This window comes from Pituophis catenifer, unplaced genomic scaffold, assembly GCF_029215685.1.
Source record: "Pituophis catenifer annectens isolate HBS135680 unplaced genomic scaffold, rPitCat1.0.hap2 SCAF_2, whole genome shotgun sequence".
Taxonomy (NCBI): domain Eukaryota; kingdom Metazoa; phylum Chordata; class Lepidosauria; order Squamata; family Colubridae; genus Pituophis; species Pituophis catenifer.
Window position 1 is genome coordinate 32,020,509 of NW_027256882.1, and position 23,632 is coordinate 32,044,140.

Genomic DNA, 23,632 nt, shown 5'->3' on the forward strand with positions numbered 1-23,632 from the left:
GGGGAAAAGAGGAAAGTGTAGGATAGAGGGGAGAAATGAAAAATATTGACTTCCAACTCCTTTTGTACACATGCAAAAGGTATAGATAAACCAGGGGTCTCCAACCTTGGCAACTTTAAGACTTGTGTACTTCAACTCCCAGAATTCCTCAAATTCCACAAAGCTGGCTGAGGAATTCTGGGAGTTGAAGTTCACAAGTCTTAAATTTGCCAAAGTTGGAGACCGTTGGTATAGATAGTGATATAGATACTATATATAGTGAGGAAAAGTCCCCCTTTCCCTATTTTGATATCAGAATTTCTCTGGCAATGTATAATTCTACGGCAGCGATGGCCTGGCCCAGCATGCGTGTAGGCGGAGCTTCGCACGCGAGGGGAGGGTGTTTGCGCTCACATGAGCGGCAGCCATTTTAACGCTCATGCAAGTGGAACTTCGCTCATGCGACTTGCCTATCTCTTCCATGGTCTGGTTTCGAACAGCCCGGTAGTGGGCTGTTTGGGGGTTTGGGGACCCCTGTTCTACGTTATCTGTCTTCTTCCCTCTCTGCCAAAAAAGCCAAAGCATTTCTAGGCTGCATAAACAGAGGGATAGAATCAAGATCATGTGAAGTGTTAATACCACTTTATAATGCCTTGGTCAGGTCACACTTGGAATACTGCATTCAGTTTTGGTTGCCACGATGCAAAAAAGATGTTGAGACTCTAGAAAGAGTGCAGGGAAGAGCAACAAAGATGATTAGGGGACTGGAGGCTAAAACATATGAAGAACAGTTGCTGGAATTGGATAGGTCTAGTTTAATGAAGAGAAGGACTAGGGGAGACATGATAGCAGTGTTCCAATATCTCAGGGGTTGCCACAAAGAAGAGGGAGCCAAGCTATTCTCCAAAGCACCAGAAGGCAAGACAAGAAGCAATGGGTGGAAACTAATCAAGGAGAGAAGCAACCTAGAACTATGGAGAAATTTCCTGACAATTAGAACAATTAACCAGTGGAACAACTTGCCTCCAGAAGTTGTGAATTCTCCAACACTGGAAGTTTTTAAGAAGCCAGATTGGACAAGCATTTGTCTGAAATGGTAAAGGGCCATGATGGCGAATCTATGGCACGCGTGCCCAAAATGACATGCAGAGCCATGTTGCATGGCATGCGCTGCGTCGCCCGTTCCTCGTCCGGGTTTCTGGCGCTCATGCGCGCACAACGATCAGCTAGCCTTTTTGCATGTGGCAGTGCCAAAAACTGGAAGAGCTGGTCTTCCATTTTCCTGCGCGAGCATGCGTGCCAGTCAGCTGATCGTCACGCACGCATGTGTGCCAGAAACCTGGAAGACTAGCTGGCCGGCGCACATGCGCGAGCCGGAAACCGGAAGTTCATTTTCAAGCGTGCGCATGCGCCCTGGGCAGATCCTCTTCCAGGTTGTGGCCCAGACGAGCGCACGCAAAGCACACACAGACAAAGCTCTCCCTTTTTGGCACTCCGAGGTCCCTTCCAACTCTGTTATTCTATTCTATTCTCCAGAAGGTATCGTTTGCTCTCAGGTCTAACTGTTTTCATTCATGCAGGTGACACAGCAGTTTTTTGACCGTTGCGGTTTGAGCTCCCAGCGGCGAAGCCGCTACATCCAACTGGTGGCCTACAGTTCTCAGCTCAACACCCCCAGGAACATTCAAACGCTCAACCTGCGTTGGAGTGCCCGAGAGGGTTACCTGTTGCTACAGACTGACAAGCCCATTTACACCCCCCAGCAAAAGGGTGAGGCCACCTCACACGCGTCTTGCAATTTACCTTGCTCTGTTCTTTTTCGTTTATCCTGTTTAAAAAAAAAAAAACCACCTTTATTGAACAATGATGCAGCTTATACAGACAGAAATATATATTCACTTTCCAATTACTGAGGTTGTGCAATTATAGGTAGTCCTCGACTTACAACTGTTCATTTAGTGACCATTCAAAGTTAAAACCGCACTAAAAAAAAGGTCACTTATGACTGTTTTTCACACTTATGACCAGGACAGCATCTCCATGGTCACACGATCAAAATTCTGATGCTTGGCAACTGACTCATATTTATGACGGTTGCAGTGTCTCTAGGTCACATGATCCCCTTTTGTGACCTTCTAAGAAGGAAAGTCAATAGAGAAGGCAGATTCACTTAACAACCAGGTTACTAATTTAACAGCTGCAGCGATTAACCACTGTGGCAAGAAAGGTCATAAAATGGGTCAGAATTTACTTAACAACTGCCTTGCTTTGCAACAGAAATGTTGGGCTCAACTGTGCTCATAAGTTGAATACTACCTTTATTACTCAACATTTTATTTATTTATTTATATCCTGCCTTTATTAATTTTTGCCAGTCAAGGTGGCAAACACACACAATACTCCTCCTCCTCCTCCTCCTATTTTCTTCGCAACAACAACCCTGTGAGGTGGGTTGGGGTGAGAGATTGTGACTGGGCTAAAGTCATCCAGCCATCTTTCACGTCTATGGCAGAAATAGAACTCGCAGTCTCCAGGCTTCTAACCTGGTGCGTTCACCACTAGTTGTCATTAGTAAATCTCTAGGTCGGGTGTCAGCAACCTGCGGCTCCTGAGCCGCATGCGGCTCTTTGGGCCCTCTGCTGTAGCTCCCTGTCCCATCACTGGCTGGCCCCACCCCTCGCCCTCCCCTCCCAGTCACTCCTTGCCTAGCCTTGGAAATCAGAGAGATACAGAGAGAGCGGGAGAGAGGGGGAGAGAGAAACATAGATACACAGAGAGAAAGAGATACAGAGGGGGGGGAGAGAGAGACATAGAGAGATACAGAGAGAGCGGGAGAGAGGGGGAGAGAGAAACATAGATACACAGAGAGAAAGAGATACAGAGGGGGGGGAGAGAGAGACATAGAGAGATACAGAGAGAGCGGGAGAGAGGGGGAGAGAGAAACATAGATACACAGAGAGAAAGAGATACAGGGGGGGAGAGAGAGACATAGAGAGATACAGAGAGAGGGGGAGAGAGGGGGAGAGAGAGACATAGATACACAGAGAGAAAGAGATACAGGGGGGGAGAGAGACATAGAGAGATACAGAGAGAGGGGGAGAGAGGGGGAGAGAGAGACATAGATACACAGAGAGAAAGAGATACAGAGGGGGGGAGAGAGAGACATAGAGAGATACAGAGAGAGGGGGAGAGAGGGGGAGAGAGAGACATAGATACACAGAGAGAAAGAGATACGGGGGGGGAGAGAGAGACATAGAGAGATACAGAGAGAGGGGGAGAGAGGGGGAGAGAGAGACAGATACACAGAGAGAAAGAGATACAGAGGGGGGGGAGAGAGACATAGAGAGATACAGAGAGAGGGGGAGAGAGAGACATAGATACACAGAAAGAAAGAGATACAGAGGGAGGGGAGAGAGAGACATAGAGAGATACAGAGAGAGGGAGAGAGAGAGAGAGAAAAGGATTTTGTGGTTCCTGGTGTTTTTTAACAACCGGTTCTCTGCCCTAAGGACCGACTGGCTAGGCGTGGCTAGGGGGGGGGTCATGTGACTGGGTGGGAGTGAGTGACGATGAGTTGACCTCGCCCAGCCAGGTTTTGTGGCTCCCGGTGGTTTTTTTTTGTGGGAAACGGGCCCAAATGGCTCTTTGAGGGTTTAAGGTTGCAGACCCCTGCTCTAGGTCAACTCAAGGTGGTGTACATACAGTTACTTAATGATCCCAACCTCCTGTTTCCACTACTTCCCCTACCTGTAAGGTAGGTTCTGGATTTGCCTTAGCACTTCGCTCCCTTCTTTCTCTTACACTCCACTTTCCTTCATTTATTCCAGTGAACTTCCGAGTCTTCCCTCTGGATCACAAGTTACGGCCCACCAATAATCCCGTTGTTATCACTGTGAAGGTAATGAGCAAGAGAATTCAATTAAAACGCCGTGAAGCAGAACCTGATAAAACTTTTTTTTTTTTTTTTAAAAAGAATATACTAATTGGAGCATTATACATGGGGAACTTGCTACTTCGAACACCTTTTGCTTTATGAAATTCACTCACTGTGTTCCCGTTTCACTCCCTCAGAATCCGCGGGGATTTCAGGTCAAGAAGATTGAACGCACAGCACTCAAATCTGTCATAACTGACCATCTGACCATTCCCGATGTGGCTGAGTAAGTTTCAGTTTAAACCCTGATTCTCTGTGCGTTACTGGTGATTATTTACTATCGCAGTTCTGAACGAACGACAAGCCGAGATAAGGATTGCAACTTTCAGCTTTTCCCGAAACACAAATGCAGTGATGTTGAAGGGTGAAATTGAGATTTTTTTACTCTGGTCTGGCAGTCCTAAACCGTGCAATTATTTCAAATGCATTTAATCAAGTCTACTGTTTAATTCCCAGCATTGCTAATGCTGGGAAAGATTGAGGGCAAAAGGAGAAGGGGACGGCAGAGAACGAGGTGGCTGGATGGAGTCACTGAAGCCGTCGGCGTGAGCTTAAATGGACTCCAGAGGATGGTAGAGGACAGGAAGGCCTGGAGGAACGTTGTCTATGGGGTCGCGATGGGTTGGACACGACTTGGCAACTAACAACAACAACAATACTATTTAATTCGGCATTCTAGTTGTCCCATTCTATTATGCCAGGAGACTTTTAGAACCTGGATAGGGAGAAACAGATTCAGATTCACTGTCGCAAGACTACCTGTGTTAGGTTCAGCTTGTAGCTTACTCCTAACTTGTTGGTCAGGCAATATATCTGTTTCTTTAAGAAACAACTGAGCCATGTAATCTGGGTTTGCTGAACCCTGCAATTAGGCTACAGTGCATAAATAAGCAGCGTAGAGAAGCGTTCCTTCTTCTTGATTGTTGCTTCCTGCGTCTTCTGCTGATTGGTGTTAAACTGGATTGGTATATGGTACTGTATACCGAGAGTTACTAAAGTCTGTTTGCTTTGGTAAGGGAAGATACTTACTGGACTGATATTACTGTTTATGACCTTGGACTGTTTTACCTACTCCGAGACTGCTTCTTATCTTGTATATAAAGTATTTTTCTCACACGAGCTGTACGTTTATCTCCTTCCCTGTGTGTTTCTGCTCTGCTCGTTGCTCAAGCAACAAATACTTTTTACACACACCCTAACAACCTGGCTTGGGGAAGTTTCCACTGTTTGTGTTATCTAAGGCAGCGGTTCCCAACCCCGGGTCACGGGCCACTATTGGGCTGTGGCCTATTTGGAACTGGGCAGCATGAGCAGTGGGCTGGTGTGCAAATCCGTGCATACTGCACACACCTACTCTGGCCCGCCACTTCTGCAAGTCGAGCTGCGCGCACATCCGTATGTGTGCCAGTCCGCCACTCACACGGCTCGGGCCCCTCTCCCCTCCCAGCCAGGCCGCCAAGCCACAAAAGTTGAGGACCGCTGATCTAAAGGACTTTGGATACAAATGGTCCCCAACTTATGACTGGTGACTTGGCAACTATTCGAAGTTATGACTGACCTCAAAAAAGGTGCTTACATTTCTATACACAACTAAGGTTTCCCTTTGTTCTCGTTTCTCTTCTATTCAGGCCGGGCATTTGGACTATCACAGCCAACTTTGTCCGTGCACAGGGTTACAACACAACCACCGAGTTTGAGGTGAAAAAATATGGTAGGTTCTGAGATAGCTGCACTCTGGTTCTGTTCCCAAATATACACAGGAAGTCGGAAGAAATTATATCTATCTATTGCCCCCACTGGCAAGCTCTATCCTGCCCCAGGTATAATGCCACCTGGAAGGGACCTTGGAGCAGGGGTGGGTTCTACTTACCTTTACTATTTGTTCGCAATGGGGCCATGCATGTCCTCTTCTGCGCATGTGCAGAAACATTTTGATGATGGAGCCTCCCGCCAGTTTTACTACTGGTTCTATAGAACCGGTGCAAACCGGGGGCAACCCACCACTGCCTTGGAAGTCTTCTAGTCCAACTCTCTGCTTAGGAAGAAAACCCTGGCCTATAACATTTCAGACAAACAGTTGTCAAATCTCGTCTTAAAAACTTCCAGTGTTGGAGCATTCACAAGTTCTGGATGCGATGTCAGCACTTCAACCTGCATTTACTCTAGTGCTGACATAAGAAGGAGAAGAGGGGGCAGCTGGCAAGAGGACGCTTGACTTCTCACCTACTTATTTTCCCTGAAGATAATGTCCCCTAGGAGATGAGATGGGAGGGGGGACATTCCTGGGAGCTGAAGTACTAGATATGGGGAGAGTGATTTGGAAGAGGGCCAATGAGACGCCGAGAATTGGGGAACGGAAAGGGAAGGTTTGGGGTCAGGAAGTCAGTGTTGGCTACGCCACGATCGGGGACAGGTTGTCGTGCTTAATAAAATGAAAGATTTCTTCAAATTCAAAAATTGTTTGGAAATGCAATTTATTTTATTTGAGACGACATCGAAACCTGACAGGCAAGTTGTTCCACTGATTAATTCTGCTGTCAGGAAATTTCTCCTTAGTTCCAGGTTGCTTCCCTCCTTGATTAGTTTTCATCCATTGTTTCTTGTCTCACTTTCTGTTGCTCTGAAGAATAGTTTGACTCCCTCTTCTTTGCGGCAGCCCCTGAGATATTGGATATTGGATATATTCTTTTCATTAAGCTTTTTTATTAAAGAAGAGAATATTTGTAGCCCAAGATTGAACTGTGGAGTGCTCGGTGGTCTCTGAAAGTGACTGTTTGCTTCCAGACATTTCATTACCTTACTAGATAACATCATCAGTGCTAATAAGTGTGAGGTTTGCTCCCTGCTTATATACAGTAGCTTGCTCTGCCAGTGTTATTGGGGATGTGTGGTTTTCTCCTGAATGATTCCTTGATTAGAGTATTGTTTTCTGCTTGGAACAGGAGCAAAGTATTGTTTTCACGCAGATCAAAGATACAGTATGGATGAAACTCAATTTTCTATCTCTTCCTTTCTCTCATTAGTCCTGCCTCATTTCGAGGTGAAGATTGTCCCAGAGCAGAAATACATCCTGGTCACTGGACAGCAAACATCTAACTTGCAAATTAACATTCAGGCTAAGTAAGCAACTCCTTCTTATTCAATGGATTCTCTAACCGTGATATGTTCAGACTGTAAAGTTTTCGGAGATAGCTGCTAAGTAAGGCAACGGACAACTGCAAGCATGAAATGAAGGCAGTTTTCCTTTGGGAGAGCTGAACTGCCATTCTCATCATAAGCCTAGGAAAAATAGATGCAAAATAGCTCAGGGAAGGTTCTCAAAATTTTAGATGACAACGTGGGTGTTATGGTGGAGTGTGAGAGGGGAGGGGAGGGGAAGAGAAGGGAAGGGAAGGCAGGGAGGGAGGGATGAAGGTGGGTGAATTAATGGAAGGAGAGGAGGGGAGAGGGGACTAGGAAGATGTGTGGATTAATGGAAGAAAAGAGGAAAGGAAAGGAAAGGAAAGGAAAGGAAAGGAAAGGAAAGGAAAGGAAAGGAAAGGAAAGGAAAGGAAAGAAGGGAAAAAGAAAAGGAAAGGCGGAAGGTGTGTGGATTGATGGAAGGAAAGGAAAGGAAAGGAAAGGAAAGGAAAGGAAAGGAAAGGAAAGGAAAGGAAAGGAAAGGAAAGGAAAGGAAAGAAGGAAAGGAAAGGAAAGGAGGAAGGTGTGGATTGATGGAAGAAAAGGGGAAAGGAAAGGAAAGGAAAGGAAAGGAAAGGAAAGGAAAGGAAAGGAAAGGAAAGGAAAGGAAAGGAAAGGAAAGGAAAGGAAAGGAAAGGAAAGAAGGAAAGAAGGAAAAAAGAAAAGGAAAGGAAAGGAAAGGAAAGGAAAGGAAAGGAAAGGAAAGGAAAGGAAAGGAAAGAAAAGGAGGAAGGTGTGGGGATTGATGGAAGGAAGGGAAAGGAAAGGAAAGGAAAGGAAAGGAAAGGAAAGGAAAAAGAAAAGAAAAGAAAGGAAGGGAAAGGAAAGGAAAGGAAAGGAAAGGAAAGGAAAGGAAAGGAAAGGAAAGAAGGAAAAAAGGAAAGGAAAGGCGGAAGGTGTGTGGATTGATGAAAGGAAAGGAAAGGAAAGGAAAGGAAAGGAGGAAGGTGTGGAGATTGATGGAAGGAAGGGAAAGGAAAGGAAAGGAAAGGAAAAAGAAAGGAAAGGAAAGGAAAGGAGGAAAAAAGAAAAGGAAAGGAGGAAGGTGTGTGGATTGATGGAAGGGAAGGGAAGGGAAGGAAAAAGGAAGGTTAATATTTCTAGTGTCTTGTTCTTGGGTATCTTAAAGATGATACTGCAAAAAAGGAGCGTGTTATAACATTGTTTGATTAAAGAAAATTACCAGTAGCCAGATGGCATAATTCTAACTATCCAGCAGGAAGTTTCTAATGCTGGAAAAGGTGGAAGGAAAGAGAAGAGGAGAACAACCAAAAGTGGACAGTCAGTTATAGTGGTGATGGGGACACAGCTGCAAAACCTGAAGGACCAGGTTAGGGACAGAGCCTCATGGAGAAAAATCTAACGGTGGGGTTGCTAAGAGATAACATCAACTTGATATCACATCATCAATCAGAAAGAGCACTTCAGGGTGTGGATTAGATGAAGGCAACATCATGAGGATGCAGCGGGTGGGGTGGGGTGGGGTGGGCGGACGACACACCCTTTTTTTTCCTGGTCATCCACAGCTTTTATTCCAAAGTTAATCATATTTTTTTTCTTGGCTTCTCCAACAGGTTTTTCTATGGGAAAGGGGTCACCGGCACAGCCTATGTCCGATTTGGTGTGATTGGTGAGAACAAGGAAAAGGTTTATATCTCTGGACTGAAATATCAAATCCCGGTAAGGGAACAGAGATTACTTTTTTACTTTACTTTACTTTACTTTACTTTACTTTACTTTACTTTACTTTACTTTACTTTACTTTACTTTACTTTACTTTACTTTACTTTACTTTACTTTACTTTACTTTACTTTACTTTTTACTTTTACTTTTTACTTTACTTTACTTTACTTTACTTTTTACTTTACTTTACTTTTTATTTTACTTTTTACTTTTACTTTTTACTTTACTTTACTCTTTACTTTACTTTTTACTTTACTTTATTTTACTTTACTTTTTACTTTACTCTTTACTTTTTACTTTACTTTTTACTTTTACTTTTTTTTACTTTTTACTTTACTTTACTTTATTTTACTTTTTACTTTACTTTACTTTATTTTACTTTACTTTTTACTTTTACTTTATTTTACTTTTTACTTTACTTTACTTTTTACTTTTACTTACTTTTTACTTTATTTTACTTTACTTTTTACTTTTACTTTATTTTACTTTTTACTTTACTTTACTTTTTACTTTTACTTACTTTTTACTTTACTTTACTTTACTTTACTTTACTTTACTAGAAAGATTGTCGGCAGGTTATTTTTTCACTATTTAGTTATTCAACAAATTTATATAACCATCCACATTTACAAACAGGGACTCCAGGTTACAAAATCAGAAACAAAAAATGCCCATGATACAGTTACAATCAATAAACTTTTTCAGACAGCAGCTTCCCCCCTAAACTTCCCAAAAATTCAACCACAACTAAAATCATAAAACCATCAACCGAACAGCAATAAAAGTAGATGGCAACATCTATAAATCAAAGGCCTTCTTAAACAATTCCGTTTTTAATGATTTCCTGAAGCCAAACAAGATAGGAGCTGATCAGATTTCATTTTACAACTCCGACATTTGATATATCCTTCCCTGCAGGAATGCATTTTTGTGGACCGGGATGGGACGAATATAATAGTTTTTTAAAAATTATTTATTAATTAATTTTATTTAAATAGTGCACGCTTAGCACATGACTCAATAGCTATTCAACAGTGAGAATAATGTATTTGAAGTTGCTCATTTTTATCTTTCCTTTAATATTATCCCTTACAGTATACAACCAGAATGGAACCCAAAATTTCCATTGCTAAGTAGGAAAGTTGACAAGTCAATTTTGCCCCATTTTACGACCTTTCTTGCCATAGAGGCAGTGTGAAATGTAAAATTGGTTACTACTGGTTCTGTGGGCGTGGCTTGGTGGGGGAGGTAATGTGACTGGGTGGGCGTGGCCAACTTTTTTTTTGTACTTTTAAAAGCATTTTTTCTACAACCTTAAGAGGTTGCAGAAAAAAATGCTTTTAAAAGCCTCTGACGATTCCAGATGAGCCGCATGATCATCAGAGGCTCTTTTTTTTTTTAACTTTTAAAAGCATTTTTTCGGCAGAAGAGGTTGTAGAAAAAATGCTTTTAAAAGTAAAAAAAAAAAGTCTCCGATGATCGCACGGCTCAGCTGAGTATGGGGGGAACGGGGATTTTTGCTACCGGTTCTCCGAACCACCTGCCGCCATCGCTACCGGATTGGGCGATCTGGTCCAAACCGGGAGCATTTCACCCCTGCACAGAGGTTAAGTGAATCTCTGCAGTGGTTAAGTTAATAACACGTTTGTTAAATGAATCTGGCTTCCCCATTGACTTTGTCAGAAGGTCACAAAAGATAATCACCTGACCTCCGGATACTGCAAGCGTCATAACCATGAGTCAGTTTCCAAGTGTCTGAAGTTTGATTACGCAACCATAGGGATGCTGCAATGGTAGTCAGTATGGAAAACAGGGATACGTCACTCTTTTTGGTGCAACTGTCAGGCCAACTACCTAGCGTCTGTATGTTGATCATGTGATCACGAGGATGCTGTAAAGGTCGCAAGTGTGAAACATGGTCATAAGTCCCTTTTTATAGTGCCGTTCAGAGGTGGGTTTCAGCAGGTTCTGACCAGTTCTGGAGAACCGATAGCAAAAATTTTGAGTAGTTCGGAGAACCGGTAAATGCCACCTCTGACTGCCCCGCCCCCATCTATTCTCTGCCTCCCAAGTCCCAGATGATCGGGAGGAAATGGGGATTTTGCAGTAATCTTCCCCTGGAGTGGGGAGGGAATGGAGATTTTACAGTATCCTTCCCCTGCCACGCCCACCAAGCCACGCCCACCAAGCCACACCCACAAAACCGGTAGTAAAAAATTTTGAAACCCACCACTGGTGCCATTGTAACTTCGAACCATCACCAATTGAAGAGTTGTTAGCCAAGGACTACCTGTATTGCTTTGACTTCATTCGAAACAATCCCTTTACTCAAAAGTCCAGGTTGAGTGAAGGAACTTGAAATTGACAGTGTAGAAATAGGCAGTGGTGGGATTCAAATAATTTAACAACTGGTTCTCTGCCCTAATGATTTCTTCCAACAACCAGTTCACCAAACTGCTCAGAAAGTTAACAACCGGTTCTCCCAAAGTAGTGCGAACCGGCTGAATCCCATCACTGGAAGTAGGGGAAAAAAACTAGCAAGAAAAGCTTAAATAGCAGAAGAATCCAGAACCAGCAGAATGAAAGCGGAGCATGCCTTCTGGCCCCTGGAAGCTGGTTTGAATTTTGGAATTAGGTAGGATGAGAAAGACCTGATTGGAGGTAGAACAGAGAATGCTAACAAATCGCTACCCTGTTTCCCCCAAAATAAGAAATCCCCTGATAATAAGCCCAATCGGGCTTTTCAGCACATGGCAATAAGGCCAAGCACTTATTTCAAGGTTCAAAAAAAATATAAGACAGGGTCTTATTTTCGGGGAAACACGGGTAACCATTCTCTATTTGCAGTTTTCAGCAACTGATTTGCTGTTTTCCTCCAGTCATTTTGAAGCCCTGTTTATTTATTTACTTAAAATATATATATTTAACAAAAAAACCCTCTGGGTGGCTTTATAGCCAAGAACGAAAACCATATATAAAACTAAAACTACAATAAAACAAAACAAAACAAAAATGTTTTAAGGCAGTGGTGAAATCCAATTTTTTTTACTACTGGTTCTGTGGGTGTGGCTTGGTGGGCGTGGCAGGGGAAGGATACTGCAAAATCCCCATTCCCTCCCCACTCTGGGGCCAGCCAGAGGTGGTATTTGCCGGTTCTCCAAACTGCTCAAAATTTCCACTACCGGTTCTCCGAACTGCTCAAAATTTCTGCTACCGGTTCTCCAGAACCTGTCAGAACCTGCTGGACTTCACCCCTGGTTTAAGGGCGAATCTTTCTTATAGAAGTCTTTGACTTAGAACCGGCTGCTTAGCCAAAATTACAACAGATCCCCCTAACTACTCATAACCCAATTTTGAAGTTTCAATGGCTGCATACTCACCCCTTCCCCCTGTGGTCACATGATCACATTTTGGGCAACCAAAAAGGGCAGCCAGCTCACTTTTGTGGCCATTTGAAGCATCCCGCAATCCTATGACTGCCATTTTGGATGTTTTTCGCCATTGACCTCGGGTTTCAGGCAAAAAATACCCATTAGGTAAACTGCATTCATTTAATAACTACACCGTTCGCTGAATAACTGCAGTGTTTGCTTAACAACCACTGCAAAAAAGGTCATAAAATCGGGTCCAGTCAATGCTCAAAGTCTGCAAGGACTAATGGCTATAATTCAAGACTCAATTATGGTCATAAGTCGAGGACTACCTGTATTCTCTCTACAGGTATCCCTGAAGTAAACAAATAAATGAATATTTGGCCTTTGTCACTACCATAACTCGCCAGGAATTACACCAAACAGACCCACAAAATTTGGACGCTTTCTTTTCGGTCTTCCCCTTCCCCAACCTCATGTTCCTGGATCTCAGTTATGACCAAATTGTATCTGTGGTAATGTGCATACACCAAATGTGATTTTTAGACCTTAACACCTTCCTAATTTGCCCCGTTTCAGATCGAGGATGGCGAGGGCTCACTCATCTTGCAGCGCAGCGTTCTCATTGAGAAAGTGGGGCGCCCCCTGCAGGACCTTGTTGGAACATCCCTTTACATCGCAGCCTCCATCATAGAAACAGCAAGTAAGTTTGAAAATACAGTGGCACCTTGGTACTCAACGGCTTTGAAACTCATCGAATTTGGTACTCAACTCATTTTGACAAGAAAATTTTCTTCTGGGACTCATTGTCTGTTTGGTAGTCTACGCACAAGCTAAAACCTGTTGGTGTCAGCTGCCTTGTGATTCACTAATATGATCCCTTATAGAAAAAAAATGTTTGGTACTCATTTGTTTTTGGAATTTATTGCTACTCATTAACAATGAGTAGTACTCATTCTTTCTCCATGTTGTGGCCTGCTGGTGGTCAGTGGAGCTGGCAGCAAAGTCAGACAGTGAGGAGGTTGGGAAGGAACTTGGGCCAGTCCTGGGGGCTGGGGAATGCCCGGATGAGGGCTCTGCATTGGAGGCAGAGAGGAAGGTAGACAGCAGCAAGGCAAAGGAATAGCTAGAGCCCATTCCCAGTGCGCGCATGCGCAGAACTGCCAGAAGACAAGAACAACTCAGAAAGCAGGGTCAGCTCGGGAGTAAGGCCACACCTTGGAGGTGATTGACCCCTCCCATAGGAAATAAAAGAGGAGGGAACAGGGAGTGGGTTTTTGCAGGGAACAATTCGTTCATTTCGTGACTCTGAGAGACTCTGTTCCAAGTTTTGCCTTGTACTGCGGTTGGAAACAAATTACGCGGCAGCTTGCCAAACAAGATAAGGTGTGTTAAGAAATATTCCTTTGAAAAACTGTTTGGACAAACCTTGCTGTCATTTCATGTAAATAAAAGAGGTTTGGCCAGTAATTCCTGCCTCCTGCTTGTTAAGGGAGCCTAAGTCAGAACACACCAGTTCAGGTCACTCCCTTCCAGTGGTGGGTTGCTCCTGGTTCACACCGATTCACAAGAACCGGTAGTAAAAATTTGTAGTAGTTCAGAGAACCGGTAATAACATTGGCTGGCCACGCCCCTGAACCGGTCCCCGGCCTGGTCGCCGCTCGCTTACCCCACCTCATTAGAGGCTTTTTTTTTTTTTTCCTTTTAAAAGCATTTTTTCTACAACCTCTTCGGCTGAAAAAATGCTTTTAAAAGTAAAAAGAAAAAAAAAAAGCCTCTGATGATCCCATGGCTCCGCTGGGATCGGCAGAGGCTTTTCAAAGCATTTTTTTCTGCAACCTCTTTGGCCGAAGAGGTGGTAAAAAAAATGCTGTGAAAAGCCTCAGATGATCCCAGCTGAGTTGCCTGATCAGCAGAGGCTTTTCAAAGCATTGTTTTCTGTAACCTCTTAAGGTTGTAGAAAAAATGCTTTTAAAAGATAAAAAAAAAAAAGTTGGCCACGCCCACCCAGTCACATACCCCTCCACCAAGCCACGCCCACAAAATAAGCCACGTCCACAGAGCCAGTAGTAAAAAAATTTAGAACCCACCCCTGCTCCCTTCCAAATGTGTTAGGTTTGCATCGGACATCTTGAGCACCTCAGATAGTGGAAGAGTACCAATAAAGGAGAAATAAAGGTGGAAGCTGGAATCGTTCATGCTTTTCAAGGCTTTGATGGTGGCAAGGGAAAAGCTTCCTTCTCTTGTGTGAAAATTATATTACCTTTCAGCCAACACCTGTGAGAAGGAATGCTGTCAGGTGGTATTACATGAATTCATTCTTTGGGGCTTTGTAGAAGTGTATTGTCAGGGTTTACTTGATTTACTTGCGCTGTCAGAGAGGGAATAGAAAGGAAATTATTCCATCTTCACTTCCTTGTTTAATGAAAGGAGAGCAGCGTCCCAAAAATGAAACATGATAGCTTCATAAGCTACTGACAAAAAGTGATCTACAAACAGGCCAGAGACTCATTTGTCAATTGTTAGAACCTTATTATTTAGGACACATAGCCTTACTGTGGATGGAGGACTGGGTTTAGAGCTCGGCGTTAGATCTCAAGGCCTGGCTGCTCTTAAACAAGAATAATAAATATTAGTGGTAGCCCGTAAGCTTTAAAAAAAAAAGAAAAAAGGAACAACTCCTTTGAATTGTGATTTCATGGACACATCCCTGGAATTTTCTTGGCTGCAGTGCTGAATTGGCCACAGCCAGGGGTGGGCTGCTGGGGATTCACAAGAGTTCGGGAGAACCTCTAGCTAAGTTTCTGTGCAGTTTGGAGAACCCCCAAATTGGACTCCAGGCTGGCCCCGTCCCACCCACCCTTCCCCTCCCAGGAGTCCCCACGCAGCCCCTGTTTTGGATGCAGGTAAGTGCAGGGCACACGCGGAGGCTCGGGGAGGGTGAAAAATGGGCCTACCGGAAGTTTCCTCCAGAGGGCCTCCGGAGCAGGGGTGGGTTCTAAATTTTTTTACTACCGGTTCTGTGGCCGTGGCTTATTTTGTGCGTGTGGCTTGGAGGTCATTTGACTAGGTGGGCGTGGCTAGCTGGTCAGAATAATTTCTGGAAGGTCCTCGCACTTATGACCAGTCCTCGCACTTACGACCCGACTCATTTGTTTGCTTTTAACACTGATCAGCTGTAGGGCGGCCCTTTGAAGCCCCGTGGCAAGAGTTTAAACAGTTTTTTTCCCTCTAGTCATCAGCTGGGACTCAGGAGGCAGCAATAGATTGGGGGTGGGACCAAATAAAAGGTAAGAATAACGTGGGTGGGGGGGGGTGGGAGGGCGGGGGGGAGAACCGGTTCGGTGACATCGTCACCGCTACCGGCTTGGCCGAACCGGACTGAACCGGGAGGAACCCACCACTGCTCCAGAGCCTGGGGAGGCCGTTTTCGTCCTCCTGGAGGCTCAAGGAAAGCCTCCAGAGTCCGAGGTGGGCAAAAACACCTTCCCCCTGTGGTGCAGGAGGCCGACGAGGCCACGCCCACCATGGCCACACCCACCCAGCAACCGGGCAGAGAACCCGTTGCTAAAATTTTTTAAACCCACCTCTGGTCACAGTTTACATCTAGCGTGTTTTTTGACTCCCAATCTAGTCTTAGAGAACCTCTGTAGAGATAAGAAAGATGACTCTGAGGGAAATATGCAGGCTCTGTGGCTAATACAAGAAAGGTTAAAACATTTTAAGTCCTGAATGCCCAGATAACATTGGGAAATGGCTCAGACAAGAGACCTCCCTTATTCACTGGGGTATAAGAAGGAGGAGGACAATTAGACTTGCAAGATTCTGTTCTTATAGAACACAGGTTCTCAGGGAGAGCACAGGTAGCCCTCAATTTATAACAGTTCGTTTAGTGACTATTCAATGTTCCAACGGCACTCAGAAAAGTGACTTATTATGACCGTTTTTCGCACGACGGTTGCAGCATCCCACATGGTCATGTGATCAAAATTCAGATGTTTATCAATTAGCATGTCTTTATGACATTTGCCGTGTCCCGGGGTGTGTGTGTGTGTGTCACACGTTCCCCTTTTGCGACAAGCAAAGTCGATGGGGAAGCCAGATTCATTTAACAACTGTGTTACTAACTTAACCACTGCAGTGATTCACTTAATAACTGTGGCAAGACAGATCGTAAAATGGGGCAAAATTCACTTCACGGATGTCTCACTTAGCAACAGACATTTTGGGCTCCATTGTGGTCGTAGGTCGAGGACTACCTGTACTTTTAGCCTCGTTCTAGAGTTGAATTCCTGGTTTGATCTACTGACTAGGGCTGACAACTTCCATCTCAGAACTATTCAGACCCAAACAAGATCAACCAGATTATTTTACTTAGCTATGAACTCCTCAGTCAGAATCTGAAGTATTTGGCCTGTAAGTACCTAGAATGCACCCTCCCTTCAATGTTACAACCTACCTCTTCCACACCAGGATCTATTTTTCACACTATTTTTCACACTTATGATCGTTGCAACATCCCCACAGTCACATGATCAAGATTCAGACGCCTGGCTATTGACTCACATATATGACATGATCCCCTTTTGCGACCTTCTGAAAAGCAAAGTCAGTGGGGAAGCCAGTTTTTAATAATTTAACGACAGCAGCCTTTCACTTAATAAATGTGGCAAGAGAGGTCGTAAAAGGAGCCTGAGTGGCGCAGCAGACTAATGCTACTGTTAAAGGTAGTATTTAGCTTCCAGCTGCCTGCAATTACTGCAAGTTCAATTCTCACCAGGCTCAAGGTTGACTCAGCCTTCCATCCTTTCTAAGGTAGGTAAAATGAGGACTCGGTTTGTGGGGGCAATAAACTGACTTTGTATAAAATGTACAAAAGGATGAAGGCTATTGCTTAACGCATTGTAAGCCGCCCTAAGTCTCTGGAGAAGGGTGGCATATAAATAAAAAAAATAAAAAAAATAAAATAAAAATAAAATGGGGCAAAACTCACTTAACAAAATAAATTTTCAGCTCAACGGTGGTCATAAACTGAGGACTACCTGTATCAGCTTTTCCTTTCTTAATCATTTTCCAGGGATAAGAAAAAGGGTGGGAGAAGGTATAGGACAGTGTTGGCAAACCTTTTCGGTACCGAGTGCCGAAAGGGTAGTACGCACAAGCACGCGCCGTAAACCGGAAGAGTAAGCTCCCCAGCGCGCACGCGCGGGAGCATCAGAAACAGGAAGCTCAGCTTCCCAGCACGCACATGCACGCCAGGGAGCTGCTCTTCCAGTTTCTGGTGCTCCTGCACGCACAAAGACCACCTGGCTGGAACCCAGAAGGGCAACAGGCGATGGCTGGTGTGCCCGGAGAGATGGCTCTGTGTGCCATTTCCAGCATGCATGCCATAGGTTCGCCATCACGGGTATAGGAAATCCTACAGACAGGAGACAATGCAGTCTCTGGACTCTTTATAACACCTGTCAATGGGGCAAAGCCGCTGCACGATTAAAAGCTTGATTTGAAAGCCCTCCTGTTTAAGTAAAGCTGTGTCACCTCTTTCATACAATGGGACTGACCCACTGACTGCCCCATCTCATTTGATCCCTAGCAGCAGGGATTCAAATCCTCTGCTAAATGTGATTATTTGGTTGAGAGTTGAGAGTATGGAATGAGCCCAGCCGTGGTGATTTATAAACCAGAGTTTGTATCTGAGCCTGATATATAAACTCAATCAATTTGGGCTTGTTTTAACAAACTTTATTTAAGTACAGTGGTCTAAGCTGTACAGTGGTCTAAGCACCCTGTTATTAACACAGCTGCCTGCAATTACTGCTGGTTCGAATCTCTCCAAGGCTCAAGGTTGGCTCAGCCTTCCATCCTTTCAAAGGTAGGTGAAATGAGGACCCAGTTTGTGGGGGCAATAAGCTGACTTTGTATAAATATACAAAAGGATGAAGGCTATTGCTTAACGCATTGTAAGCCGCCCTGAGTCTCCGGAGAAGGGCGGCATATAAATCAAATTTTAAAAAAAAACAAAAACTTTATTTAAGCCCCCATTGTGTGAAATGAGCCAGCCTGAACACTGATGAGAGAAACAAAGCCAATAGAGGTAATCTTTGACTTACAATCACAATTGAGCCCAAAATTCCTGTTGCTAAGTGAGATTATTGTTAAGTGAGGTGGCTTTCAGCAGGTTCTGACCAGTTCAGGAGAACCGGTAGCGGAAATTTTGAGTAGTTCAGAGAACCGGTAGTAAAAATTCTGACTGGCCCTGCCCCCATCTATTCTCTGCCTCCCGAGTCCCAGCTGATCAGGAGGAAATGGGAATTTTGCAGTAACCTTCCCCTGGAGTGGGGAGGGAATGGAGATTTTACAGTATCCTTTCCTTGCCACGCCCACCAAGCCATGCCAGGCCCACCAAGCCACGCCCACAGAACCGGTAGTAAAATTTTTTGGAACCCATTACTGGTTTTGCCCCATTTGTTGCCCTAGCTGTGAAGTGAATCACTGCGGTTATTAAGTTAGTAACACGGTGGTGAAATGAATAAAGGTTTCCCCAGTGAATTTGCTTGTCAGGAGATCACGAAAGGGGATCACACGATCCCAGGACATTGCAACCGTCATAAATAAGAACTAGTTGCCAAACATCCGAATTTTGACCACGTGACCATGGGGAATGCTGCAACGGTCATAAGTGTGAAAAACAGTCATAAGTCATTATTTCCAGTGCCTTTGTAATTTTTGAATGGTCGCTAAAAAAGTCAAGGTTTCCCTGTACATGCTACTGATTTGTTAATTTTCTTTTCATCTAGCCTGGGACTTCAAATAATCAGTCAAATAATTCACTAAGACTGTATTACTATTCTTCTCACTACCCTGTTTCTCCCAAAATAAGACATCCCCTGATAATAACCCCAATCGGGCTTTTGAGCACATGGCAATAAGGCCAAGTGCTTATTTCAGGGTTCAAAAAAATATAAGACAGGGTCTTATTTTTGGGGAAACACAAAAATCCCACTTATTACTATAACCATGTTGCTTGTATCTTTCAATTTATATTGCTTTTATTTGTTTCATAGTACAATTTGATAGCTTATTAGTAACCTTTAATATCACTACATGTTGTATCTTTTTATTCTTGATGAGTGTATTTTATTCTCCTTATGTACACTGAGAGCATATGCACCAAAGACAAAATTCCTTGTGTGTCCAATCACACTTGGCCAATAAAAAATTCTATTCTATTCTATTCTATTCTATTCTATTCTATTCTATTCTATTCTATTCTATTCTATTCTACTCTACTCTACTCTACTCCACTCCACTCCACTCCACTCCACTCCACTCCACTCCACTCCACTCCACTCCACTCCATTCCATTCCATTCCATTCCATTCTATTCTGCATCTCTGTAAAACTTGGTTAAGTTTAAGGGTGGCCTGTTGACCTTTTCTTCGTTCTCCTAGGTGGAGAACTGGAGGAACAGGAACTCACCTCAGTGAAATTTATATCATCACCTTATTCAGTGGACCTGTCGAAAACCAAGCGTTACTTTGTGCCCAATGCTCCGTACGAAGTGCTGGTATGTGCTGTGTTTTTCTGCCGTGTTCGTCATCCGTCTTGGGCAGGGTGGTTGTGAGAATGGGTGCATATTATTGATTCTGGTTGTCCTTCACATTTCTGAATTCCAAACACAGGGTTTCGCACACACTTCAGCAGCTTGACAGTGGTGTGTAACACAACTAAAAATGTAGGTGGCTTAAGAAATTTGGTTGTTTGTTTGGTCGGGGGAATAGTCTGTTGTTCTGAATTCCTTGACTCCCAATTGGGCTTCCCAGTTTCTCGGCCTCTCCAGAGGCAATTCAGACAAACAAGAAAAATAAGCAAACAAAATAATCTTACAATTTTTCCAATTTTCCCACCACTTAGTCTAGACCAGAGTTTTTCAATATGGCAACCTGAAGGTGTGTGCACTTCAACTCCCAGAATTCCTCAGCCAGCCTAACTTGACTTTTTTAAAAAAAAAAAAAAAGCAAGCAAATTATTTCACTTTTACAACAGTAAACTTGTAAAATACAAGTTTAAAGACAGCATTTCAGTGATAATTTTTTTTTTTTTTTTTGGTGAAGTGCAGAGAGCAAACAGGGAAGGGCATTTGTGTTGCTGGGAAAAGTAACTAATTCGATCAGAAGTGTCTATCTGCAATCAAATTTACTAAATCAAGTAAACCCTAAGGTGGCATGAGTAAAAAAAACCCAACACTATTATATTATATACATAGCAAGAAAGAATGTGTAGATGTCAACTTTTTCAAGCCGTCCGGAGTCACTGACTCTAAGTCTAAATAAATAAATAAACATTTGGGAGGCTGGCGACAGATGGGGACAATATGTGCATTTTTTCCCCCTCAAGAACTGGTCATCCTGGGTGTGGATCCATCAGCTGTTTTGGGCTTTAGAGATATAACTTCTAACCACCAGAGGTCATTGTTTTGATGAAATGTATCCTTAAATGCTTATTTTTTATTTATTTATTTATTTTTCTATGCCGCCCTTCTCCGGAGACTCAGGGCGGCTTACAATGCGTTAAGCAATAGCCTTCATACTTTTGTATATTTTATACAAAGTCAGCTTATTGCCCCCACAAACCGGGTCCTCATTTTACCCACCTTAGAAAGAATGGAAGGCTGAGTCGACCTTGAGCCTGGTGAGAATTGAACTCACAGTAATTGCAGGCAGCTGGATGTTAAATGCTGCCTTAGTAGGAGGCATTAGCCTCCTACGCCACTCAGGCTTAAATAGGGACATGGTGGCTCAGTGGCTAAGACTCTGAGCTTGTCAATCGAAAGGTCGGCAGTTCACCGGTTTGAATCCCTAGTGCTGTGTAACGGGGTGAGCTCCTGTTACTTGTCCCAGCTTCTGCCAACCTAGTAGTTTGAAAGCATGTAAAAAAATGCAAGTAGAAAAATAGGGACCACCTTTGGTGGGAAGGTAAAAGCGGTCCGTGCACCTTTGGTGTTTAGTCATGCCAGCCACATGACCATGGAGACGTCTTTGGACAATGCTGGCTCTTCGGCTTTGAAATGGAGATGAGCACTGCCCCCTAGAGTTGGGAACAACTAGCACATAGAAGTTTTTAGGAAGAGATTGGATAACCATTTGTCTGAAGTAGTATAGGGTTTCCTGCCTAAGCAGAGAGTTGGACTAGAAGACCTCCAAGATCCTTCCAACTCTGTTATTCTATTTTATTCTTCTTCTATTGGACAATGTGCTAGTCTGTGATTTGGGTGAGTTAATCCCAATTACCCAACTGACAAAGAGGAGAATTGTGGGAGATGTAGTTCACCAAAATCTGTAAGGGCAAATCCGCACTCTGTGGATGAGAGAGCATGCGTTGAACACATTTATCTGTTTCTATTGATTAGCTGCACACATTTCTACCCCACCTCAATCCAGAACTCTCAGCGGCTTCATGCAGATCAGTCTGCCCATGTGAATGTGTTCATTCTTGCAATTGTCCACTTGTGGCATGTCTCAGCTGTAGGTGTTAGGAAATGGTTATTGCCTAATTGGTTGGCCAGGAAATATATAAGCCAACATTGTATGTTTGTATTATGCGAATGTATTATGTAGCTTTAAGAACTGTGCTGAGTCATTCTACATCCTGATTGGCTGAGCTCTGTAGCCAATGTATTTAAGGAGAGCTAAATTATGGTTAGTGTGGACACTACACCATTTTTACCTGCTGCTATGCTGTAACTCTTTTTGATCTCTCTATATGGTCATTGTTTGATCATGATTATTTATTTACTGCTTTCTGATATTTATTGAACTGTTTTTATATTGTTCCTGATTGTTCCTTGAATTTTACTACAAACTGGTAAGAAGATTTTATATCCCTGGATTGATCTTATATTGCACTTTATATGGCTAAGACTTGGATTGTTAAAGGACTATGATTTTGCTTTTCCCTAAAAGTAAAATACTGTAAAACCCAGTTTGTCTATATGTTAGTCACAATTACTCTCAAAACGTTTCCTTGCGTAAAACTCTAAAGGTACTCTGCTTTATAAACCACAACTTCGGGTGTAACTCAACAATATCCTTAACAGTAGGTATGCAACTAAACCACATAAAGATTCACTGGGAGGCCAATACATTTAAATTATTATCGCTAGAAGTACAGGCAGCCAGAGATTTAAACTGGATTTGACATTTTTATCCACTAATCAAGTATTTCCCCAGGACCTGGGCTAGACAAATGTTGTTTGGTGTTGCTAAAGGTATTGTCGTAGGATGTAAACCATTTTAAGAGAAGCTGCCTTCTGCAATTGACTGGTAGGGATATGATCAATGTCCATGGTCTTCAAGTGGTGCTCCAGATGTTTTGGGATTGCACCCAAGGCACCTATTGCTGTTGTTACCATCCTTGCTTTCCTTTGCCATAGTCATTCCACTTCTATTTGCAGGTCTTTATATATTGTGATTTCCTCCAGTTCTTTCTCTTCTCTTCTGCTGTCACCAGGTATTGCAATGTCCACTACCTAGACTTTGTTTTGTCTTTTTTTACCAACACTTGTTAAGTCTGGACTGTTTACGTGGCTGGTACTTGTCTGTTTGAATTCTAAAACTCCCAGACTACTTATTGTTAATAAAACATTCTGGATTTTCTCCAGGCTCGAATCACACTGCCGGATGGCTCACCAGCCGCCGACCTCCCAGTCCGCATCAGAACCCGCATAACCGGAGCACCATCTTCCATGGATGAACAGATGAGCACCGATAAGCAGGGAATTGCGAAATACAGAATCAATGTTGCTCAAGGCTCTTCCTCAGTCACTGTCACGGTATTGTTTCACCCATCAAAAGGGTGGGGACAGGAGGGGAGGAAGAAAGAGAATTACAGCAAAATCTGTGTGTATGTCTATATGTTCACAGTAAATGGGCGTACACATACATACACATATGTATATGTATATGTTTGCATACTATACAGGTAGTCCTTGATTTACAACAGTTTATTTGATGACCATTTGAGGTTACAATGGCACTGTAAAAAGCGAGTTATGACCACTATTCACACTTACAACTGTTGCAGCATCTCCATGATAATGTGATCAAAATACAGACACTTGGCAATTGGCATGTATTTATATCTGTTGCAATGTCCCGGGGTCATGTGATTTTGTAAACTTCTGATAAGCAGAGTCAGTAGGAAAGCCAGATTCATTTAACAACCGCAGGGGTTCTCTTAACATCTGTGGCAAGGAAGGTCATAAAATGGGGCAAAAGTCACTTAACGACCGTCTTGCTTAGCAATGGAAATTTGGGGCTCAGTTGTGGCCATAAGTCGAGGACTACCTGTACATGAAACTTTCCCAATCCAGAAATAGATGGATGGATGGATGGATAGATAGATAGCTGGTTGGATAGATAGATAGATAGATAGATAGATAGATAGATAGATAGATAGACAGATAGATAGACAGACAGACACATA

General features: G+C 43.3%; 1 protein-coding gene across 1 annotated transcript in view; it reads left to right on the top strand.

Moving 5' to 3' along the window:
* The first annotated feature begins 1,529 nt into the window (after window positions 1–1,529).
* Window positions 1,530–23,632, top strand: part of LOC139312055 (complement C4-B-like) — an 88,127-nt gene continuing 66,024 nt past the window's right edge. Inside the window, exons 1-9 of the mRNA XM_070936577.1 lie at window positions 1,530–1,749; window positions 3,807–3,877; window positions 4,051–4,139; window positions 5,542–5,624; window positions 6,937–7,033; window positions 8,668–8,773; window positions 12,728–12,851; window positions 19,600–19,715; window positions 22,809–22,979. Of these exons, the coding sequence (XP_070792678.1) occupies window positions 1,554–1,749; window positions 3,807–3,877; window positions 4,051–4,139; window positions 5,542–5,624; window positions 6,937–7,033; window positions 8,668–8,773; window positions 12,728–12,851; window positions 19,600–19,715; window positions 22,809–22,979 (1,053 nt within the window). The 5' untranslated portion in view covers window positions 1,530–1,553. The remainder of the gene's footprint in view (window positions 1,750–3,806; window positions 3,878–4,050; window positions 4,140–5,541; window positions 5,625–6,936; window positions 7,034–8,667; window positions 8,774–12,727; window positions 12,852–19,599; window positions 19,716–22,808; window positions 22,980–23,632) is intronic.